This window comes from Zea mays, chromosome 3 (genome assembly GCF_902167145.1).
Source record: "Zea mays cultivar B73 chromosome 3, Zm-B73-REFERENCE-NAM-5.0, whole genome shotgun sequence".
In the NCBI taxonomy this organism is placed as follows: Eukaryota; Viridiplantae; Streptophyta; class Magnoliopsida; order Poales; family Poaceae; genus Zea; species Zea mays.
The window spans coordinates 117,214,244-117,223,283 of NC_050098.1; the positions used below are offsets into that span (position 1 = coordinate 117,214,244).

Consider the following 9,040-nt stretch of genomic DNA (forward strand, 5'->3'; position numbering starts at 1 on the left):
AGTTAGCGAGTTACCTAAGAGCAACTCCAATAGTTATGTAAATTTTAGCTCTCTAAATCATAGATTTAAGAAGTTGCTAAATGACTTTTGAAGTAAAAAAATTGTGAATTCTCTAATAGTTCTCTAAATATAGGTTGTAATTTTGTTTTGTATTTATCCACATAAAAAATAAGTCACAAAAACTATATAATGCAGTCAACATTTTTGTTTAGGGAGTTGTTAAATGTTTGCCAAATGTAGAGAGAAAATGAGGTTAGATGACAAGTTGTTAAATTTAGAAAGATTATTTAAAGAACTGTTGGAGAATAATTTTTATGTTAACTAGCTAAATTATTGATTTAGGAAGTATTTTAGAGAACTACTGGAGTTGCTCTAACAGGCTAACACTGGTTGGATACCCAAAAAGCCCAACTCCGTCGATGGCAAATCGGGAAATGACCCAGCGATCCGCTTTCCGGAGGCCCTGGCTTTGACCTAAATGCCCCTCCCCCGTTCCGTCCCATCTCTCTCCTCTCCTCCTTCCCCGCCGCCCCCGTCTTCCACCATTGCCCCTCGCCTCGACTTCCCCCAATTTCTTTCCACGCCTCTTCCTCTCTTTGCCCTCGAGCCCCCTGCCCCTGCGCGGCCTTCAAATCATCCCGCTGTTTCCCCGCCCTCTCCTTGGCGCGCAGCTCCGGAGCGCCGGGCGCCGGGTGGGTCCAGCTTCTTGGATCTCGTGCGGGACTGATTGGCCCGTCAGTCCCGGCAGGTGGTGCTCTCGTGCCGATTCCGAGTTTCCAATTGCTTGCTTGGTGATGGCTGTAGCTTGTCCCGGTGCGCCGGCTGCGTGAAGGTTGGATTGGGTCTGTCGGCGACAGAATTGGATCTGGCGAGCTTCCCGAAGCCCGGAGCGGCGTGTCTGTCGGGACTGATAGCCGCCGGCGCCGCGGCGATTTCCTATCCGGTGAGCTTTTGCGATGCTCCTGCCTTTGTTCCTTGGTCTTGTCCGTGTGATTGACTGCTTGCCCATGGGTTTCATCGCTGATTCCTTTCGATTTGATTCATTTGGTTGATCCTCTGTCAGGCACTCTGTTTCTTGTGATAGGGCGGCGATGGCGAACCACGAGCTAGTCCTTGGACACGGGCAGGATGCGGAGCTGGCGCTGGGGCCGAACCACCACGACTTCGGCCAAGACCACGGGCTGGGTCTCGGACACAGCCACGACCTCGGCCTCGGCGGCCACGCACACGACCACGAGCTCGTGCTGGGCCAGTCGCACGAGCACGACCACCAGCTCGTCCTCGGGCACCACCACGATGACGATCACCAGCTGGTTCTCGGGCACGACGACCACCACCACCACCATGTTCACCACGCCGGTGAGCTAGTTCTGAGGCAGGGCCACGATGGGGACTCTGAGACTCTGGAAGTGCAGGGCCACCACCATGACGAGCTTGACTTGTCGGAGAGCCACGAGCTGACGCTTGCCGAGACACACCACCTGGGCGTTGATCAGAATTTCGATCAGCTCTCGCTGGAGCAGGCTCATGAGCTCGCGCTGCAGCCGCATGATCTCTCCCAGGCTCCTCTTGCAGTCGCTCCTGTTGTCCAGTCACGGACCATGGTTGTGAGCCCTGAGTTTCAGCTCGCAGTGGGACAGCAGTTTCCCGATGTTGTCAGCTGCCGCAGGGCCATCCGCAACACTGCCATCGCCTGCCACTTTGAGATACAGACGGTGAAGTCTGACAAGTCCCGCTTCACCGCTAAGTGTGCTGCCGAGAGCTGCCCGTGGCGCATACATGCAGCAAAGCTCCCCGGTGTGCCCACCTTCTCCATTAGAACCATACATGACAACCACAGCTGTGTCGGGATCAACCATCTTGGCCATCAGCAGGCATCTGTTCAGTGGGTTGCGAACACTGTCGAAGAGAGGCTACGTGAGAACCCAGAATACAAGCCTAAGGAAATTTTGGAAGAAATCCACAAGGCCCATGGCATCACCCTATCCTACAAGCAAGCTTGGAGAGGTAAGGAGCGGATCATGGCTGCGGTTCGAGGGTCTTTTGAGGAAGGATACCGTCTCCTGCCTGAGTACTGTAGGCAGGTGGAAAGAACAAATCCAGGAAGTATAGCTCGAGTGTATGGAAACCCAGATGACAATTGCTTTCGGCGACTCTTCATATCATTCAGTGCATCAATATTTGGCTTTGTCAATGCATGCCGTCCACTTATTGGGCTTGATAGGACCCTTCTGAAAAACAAGTATCTTGGCACCTTGTTTCTTGCCACTGGTTTTGATGGGGATGGTGCTCTCTTTCCTCTGGCATTTGGCGTGGTTGATGAGGAAACTGACGAGAACTGGGTATGGTTCTTGTCTGAGCTGCATGAGTTGCTGGAGAAGAACACAGAGAACATGCCAAGGCTGACCATCTTGTCCGATAGACGGAAGGGCATTACTGATGGAGTTGAATTCAACTTCCCAACTGCATTCCACGGGTACTGCATGCGCCATGTTAGTGAAGCCTTCAAAAAGGAGTTCAACAATCCTGTGCTTGCCAACCTTCTCTGGGAAGCTGCTCATGCGCTGACTGTGATTGAGTTTGAAACTAAGCTGCTAGAGATAGAGGACGCTTCACCAGAAGCTGTTGTTTGGATAAGGCACCTACCTTCACGTCTTTGGGCCACGGCTTACTTTGAGGGGACAAGGTACGGTCATCTAACAGCAAACATCGCGGAGTCGCTGAATTCCTGGATACTGGATGCCTCTGGCCTTCCTATAGTTCAGATGATGGAATGCATCCGTCGCCAGCTGATGACTTGGTTCAACGAGCGACGCGAAGCAAGCATGCAGTGGAACACAATCCTCGTGCCTGCAGCCGAGCGTCGTGTTCAGGAGGCCATTGAGCGTGCACGGGGTTACCAGGTGGCCCGGGCCAACGAGGCGGAATTCGAGGTCATCTCAGCTCACGAGGGAACAAACGTTGTGGACATCCGCAACAGGTGCTGTCTGTGCCGGGGGTGGCAGCTCTATGGCGTGCCGTGTGCTCATGGTGTGGCAGCTCTCCTCTCCTGCAGGCAGAACGTCCACCGCTACACTGAGAGCTGCTTCACCGTGGCAACATACCGCAAGACTTATTCGCAGACCATACACCCAATCCCTGACAGGACCCTCTGGGATGAAACAGCAGATCAAGGCCAGGTCAAGGTGGAGATGATCATCAATCCACCGAAGTCACTGAGGCCCGCAGCACAGCCAAGGAAGAAGAGGGTTAGAGCGGAGGACCGTGGGCGAGTCAAGCGGGTTGTTCATTGCAGCCGCTGCAACCAGACTGGACACTTCAGAACCACATGTGCTGCTCCAATATGAACAACGGCCAACCGAACTGGGCACTTCAGTCCAGAACTTGTTGGTTATTAATTAGAGCTGCAGCATTCCTGTGACAAGTTAGCGTCTACTTGTGCAAGCTTCTTGCTTGCAGATGGGTCTTTTCCTTCCGTTTTCGGAAATTCAGTGTTAAATGGAAATGGTTACCGGAAATACGGAAACGAAATCAGTAAAAAAAAAATTCGGAAACGGAAACAGTTTGAGTCATTTCCTACAATTTTTGGAAATTACCGTATTTATTCGTTATTTTACCATCAGTAACGAATTCAGTAATTTTTCAAAAAAAATATTAAATCTGAACTGATCTTTTATACATTCATAATCAATTCGTCTTAGCTTATAAAAATATGAACTAATTTTTATTATTTTTCTAAAATCAAGATCTATCTAGTGATATATATCTAATGATATATAGTTTAGAGTTGTTTGAAACTTTTATGGATCTTATTTATAGTTTACTTCCAATTATTACTTTTGATACATATATTCATAATTTGCACGAGTGTCTGAAGGACCAGTATGATACTAATTATGTTGACTTTTTTGAAGTCAATTGTGGGTTCATAATACGATTTTTACTGGTGTAATTTATATTCCGACCGTAACCGGTATGTTTTCCGTACCGAACTTTCGTTAGTGATGTTTTCAAATTATCGATGTTATTTTTGTTTTTGGAGTTATTGTTTTCGCTTTCGTTCATGAAGGAAAACTATGAAAATGAAAATGGTTTTAGTGTTTACCGTCCGTTTTCATCCCTACTTTTGGCCCCAGTCTCCACGCACTTGTCCTACTCCCCTGTACTGAAGCTCGATGGTTAGCAACACGTCGCTATCCTCTCTGCTCTCTACTGCCGTTGCCTGAAGGTGTTGCTATTGCCATGTGTCGCGCCATGTGGGTCATCTCCCTCTCCCTTTGCGCCAAGTGCGATCTCTCCTTCCGTGGTGTGTGCAGCTGCTACACGACATATGACACACAGTCGACACCGTTCGTGCCACCCCTCTTCGTCCGCGTCACCTCTCTCCCTTTGCATCGCCCCTCTCCCTCCATGCCTCTGTTTGCTAGCAATCGGCTGCTATCACCCAACAATCGACTCCTCTCATCCCCTCTGCCTCTATTTTGTTAAGCTACTGATCCCTCTGTTTTAGTATTTCACTTTATGTTATTGTCTGAAATTTTGATATATTGATATTTTCAATGTTGTTTAAAACTACGTTTAAACTTCATTTAAACGTTTAAAAGTCAAAACTTCACCCAAACTTCACCCATGAACGTTCCAATGTTTTATTGTTTTAATAACCTTGGTCCCCAGTTTAGCAAATCCCTTGAATTTCAGCAAATTGTTGCAGGGGTGGAGTAACGTGGCATTGGTCCACCTAGTATAAAAGACGAAAGAACTATTACTTGTTCTTCTAATTTTGTCGCCAAATTTAGTTTGCTAGATCTTTCAAATAGTTGTGGTTACTGTTATGTTGCATTCAATCCATGATGAGAAAACTTTAGACAAAAAGTCAGCGCAACGACACCAGCTTCTGACAAAATTTATACATCAATGATACATGTACATTCTGCATGTTAGAATACAATGTTTAATACAGTCTTTTCAAGTCATCTAACTAATCATGATTAGTCGTGATTAGCAGTAGTATGGACTCGATAATACTCCTCGGCGCAATCAGACCAACATAATCGAATCGACTAGAAACCTAGTCGTTTGAGTAGTCGGTCACTAGTCATCTAACTAGGGTCCGACTTGTTTGAGAACAAGGAGATTGAAGGGGCTAAAATCCCATTGCTATTTAAAATTAAATAACAATGAGATTTTAGCCCATTTAATCTCTCCATCCTCCATCCTCCATCCCTTGCTCCCAAACAAACCCTTAAGGGTGGCTAGTGACTAGCCCAATGAGTGATAGGCTGATGACAATGTCATGGGCTTTGAGATCACCTCTTGAGAAGTTTTGGCCCACTAGGGTGTGGAATACTCTTCTCCGCCCTTCAAATTGAGCATCTTCTCTCTTCATCTCGTGTGGTCGTGCGACGCTTGGACTGCTCCCTAAAGAAGTCCACCACTGTCTAGACCATTGCCAGCTTGCCACTGATGATGCCTAGAGCCTTGGAGATGAGCTCCTCGTTAGATAGTATAACTCTGCTGATCTGCTCTGCTCTCATGCTTTGCTCTTTGGGGTTTGTTGTAGCGTTGACTTGCTACAATGCTACACACAATGCTGCTCTAGCATCCATTACTTTTAGTGCTTGGTCAGTTGACCCTCCTGGTGCTGCATAATGTGGATGTGCATATCTGAATCAACTATGGCGTGATGTGGTGCAAGTGTTGGTTCCTAAGCCTGATAGTGGTTGCACAAATAATGCCATGACTTCATTAGTTGCATCAGATGTTGCCTCAACTTCCTCTAATATTGTAGATTGGTCTTCCATAGTAGAGAAGACCATAGCTACACTACTGACAAAAATGGCAGAGATGGCTCAATCTTTAGACCCAGGATGGAAGTTTGGATTCTGTCCAAATCCTGCAAACAAGGATATGGTTCAATGCATGTTTTTGCAAGAAGATTGTCCCTATAGGAATCAAAAGGTTCAAACAACATATTGTTGTGGGGTTTTGGTGACGTAGAGAAGTGCCCAAAGAACACCTGAGGTAGTTAGGAAAGAGATGGCATCCCACTTGAAGAAGAATGTAAGGAATGCGATAGTGCAATTGGAAAATGAATGGGAAGGTGAAGAAGAGCAGGTGCAACAAGATGATGCACAAGAGGCAAACCCAACACGAAGTTCTAGGACAAAAGGAAAGCAAGCAAGGAAGAAAATTGCTCAAATTACTATTAGTTCCTTTATAGTTGTAAGCTTGAAATACATAACTTTCTCGGCAAAGTGAATTACTTATGGATGTTTATTTCTAACCTTGTCGGGAAAATTGATGCTTTCACTACTATTCTTCAGCTCAAGAATAATGTCGATTTCACTTGGGGAGCACTTATTAAGGATTACTTATCTTCGGTTCTAGTGCTTATGGCGCCAAAGAGTGGATTCCATTTCAAATTATACGTCGTAGCTGAAGATAATGTCATTGGAGTTGTTCTGACTCAGGAGGCCAAAAGAAAGGAGCATGCTATACCATATTTGATTCGGCGATTGGTGGATGCTAAAACAAGGTATACTTTTATTGAAAAATTATGCCTATGCTTGTTTTATGCATGCACCAAACCTAGATATTATCTACTGTCTTCTGTCTAGTTCTTGCATTGTCTCCTGTTAGATCGATGTGATCATATATATGTTGCAAAACCTTATTATGAGTGGTAGGATTGGTAAGTGGGCTTATGCACTTATAGAATATGACTTAGCCTAAGTATTTGAAATATATGAAAGACCATGTTGCTGCTGATTTCATTGTAGATCATCAGACTAATGATTTCTCTGAGCTAGATATATCATATATTACCATTATTCCCTATGTTCTATATTTTGATGGATCTGTTTGCAATGAAGGATAAGGGATTGACGTCATGCTTGTTTCACCAAGAAAAGCCATTTTTGACTTCTCTAGCCGATTGAAAGCTTATTACACTAATAATCAAGCCGAATATGCAGCTCTGAGAGCACCTAGAGGGTGGTGGTGAATAGGTGATCCTGCAAAACCTTCTCAAAACAACACAAACTTGGCCTATAAAATGAGTTAGAGTAAATTAAACCAAGTTCAGATGAGAAGAGGAGAGAAAGAAAGACTCTTCACTTGATTGCTCTCTTGAGATGTGTATTAAACTAGGAGCAATATGTAAGTGAAGTTTAAGCTCAAAGGAAGACATAAATTGTAGTAAAGTAAAGTGGACAAGAGACACAATGATTTTCCCGTGGTTCGGCTAAAGCCTACTCCACGTTGTGGTGACCTCCTTTGGTCAAGGGTTGCACTCAACCCCTCCCAAGTGATCAAAAGATCAAACTTGAGTACCACAATATTCTTCCTTATATCAAACACATTTGTGAGGAATCTCAACAAGTTTGGAGTCTCACACTGCCTTACAAAAATGATCACAATCAAACTTAAGGGAGGGAGTAAGAACATGCAGACAAGAACACAATCGCAGTAACAACACACACACAAACAAAAAAGAGAGCGCATGAAGAAAACAATGATAGCTCAAAAACGCGCTCAAATCTCTCTCAAACACTAGAACAACGTGGTTGCGGAGTGTCATAGTGGTAGTGTGCTCTTAGAATGCTTGGTGTGTTGGTAGAGGCACATAAGGGCCTCTTTTATAGCCCCAAGGGCCAAGGAGCCGTTGCTTCTTCCTTTGGAAACTTAAGTTTGCCTTTTGTCCGTGGGTGCACCAGACAGTCCGGTGCACACCGAACATCCTTGTATGCAACGGTCATAGAATCATTTGATTGTCTGCCTTCCTTTTTGGGTGGGCACCGGACTTTTCGGTAGCGCATGGTGGCGCACCAGACTGTCCGGTGACCCCTCTCGACCGTTGGCGCGTTGACGTGGCTAGCGAGCCAACCGTTGTGCCGCTTGGAGAGTCATTGGCCGCTTGGCACACCGGATTGTCCGTTGATTTTTAGCTAGCGAGCCCATCCAAAACTCGAGAGTGGCCAGTTGACCAAGCCAGCACCAGACATGTCCGGCGCACACTGGACTTTCCGGTTAATCCCAGTCTGACACAAGTTTGGCTCTTTTGAGCCAAACTCCTTTACTCCTTTTTGACTCTCTTTGAGATGATCCCTAGCACTTAGACAAATATAGTTAGCAACAAAAACAATTGACTAAGTGAGAGAACCATACCTTTTTCATCGTTTTTCAAAAAGATTTGCAATATGTACAAACTAAGTCCAAATGCTACTTTTCTTGCGCAAAAGAGTTTGTAGCCAAACAAAGGTGCAAGAACCATAATATAATGTAAGTGCAACTTATTTAAATACTTAAACTTCCTATTTTTGCAGTTTTGCCCAAAGTTGCACTTTTTGGTCTTCCAATCCAATTCATTTGAACTTATCATCTTCAAATTGCTTGATCTAAACTTGTGCTCGTGCTCATATGAAGAATGTTAGTTCAAATTTGTGTGTTGAGCATTTAATCACCAAAACAACTAGAAATGGCCCAAGGGAACATTTCCCTTTCAAGCTCTCTTATTTGGTTTAGAGCTCTTAGACCATATGGGAGTAAAGCATGTGAAAGCGTTTGGTGATTCTTAGCTGGTTGTCCAACAAATTTTGGGAGAGTATCAATGCTTAGATGGTATGTTGAATGTTTATCTCGAAAGGTGTTGGGACTTAATCTGTTCTTTTGATGAATTTGACATTCAACATATTTCTAGAGTTGAGAATTCCAGAGCTAATGACTTGGCACAGGGAGCTTCAGGTTATCAGATAACCCAAGGGAAATTCCATGTTTTTGAAAATTTGATAGTCAGGACTATGCCAAGTCCCTAGGTTTCAGATCATCTAGGTGATCACTGAACTGTTGCGATAGTCATCACCATCAAATTGTGGTGGTTTTCCTAATGATACCGAAAGTAAAGGGGTGTGTTTAGGAATGCAAGGATATTAGAAAAGGATGTCGACTCGGCGCCAGATGTGGAAGGTGATGACATGTCGGTCTTGTAGTAGATGACCTTCCACATCCTCTTCTTTTTCTTGCCATCCTTCTTGTGGGATTT

General features: G+C 45.1%; 1 protein-coding gene across 2 annotated transcripts; it reads left to right on the top strand.

Moving 5' to 3' along the window:
* The first annotated feature begins 462 nt into the window (after positions 1 to 462).
* LOC100382497 (uncharacterized) lies at positions 463 to 3,582 on the top strand. 2 transcript variants are annotated; one of them, XM_008674918.3, is made up of 2 exons: positions 463 to 943; positions 1,064 to 3,582. In XM_008674918.3, exon 2 carries the CDS (start codon positions 1,092 to 1,094, stop codon positions 3,345 to 3,347), a length of 2,256 nt encoding a protein of 751 aa, XP_008673140.1. In that variant the 5' UTR covers positions 463 to 943; positions 1,064 to 1,091; the 3' UTR covers positions 3,348 to 3,582. The 2 variants fall into 2 exon arrangements, with proteins under 2 accessions (XP_008673140.1, NP_001168705.1); NM_001175234.1 differs by having other exon boundaries at positions 527 to 943; positions 1,085 to 3,580.
* Positions 3,583 to 9,040: the final 5,458 nt, after the last annotated feature.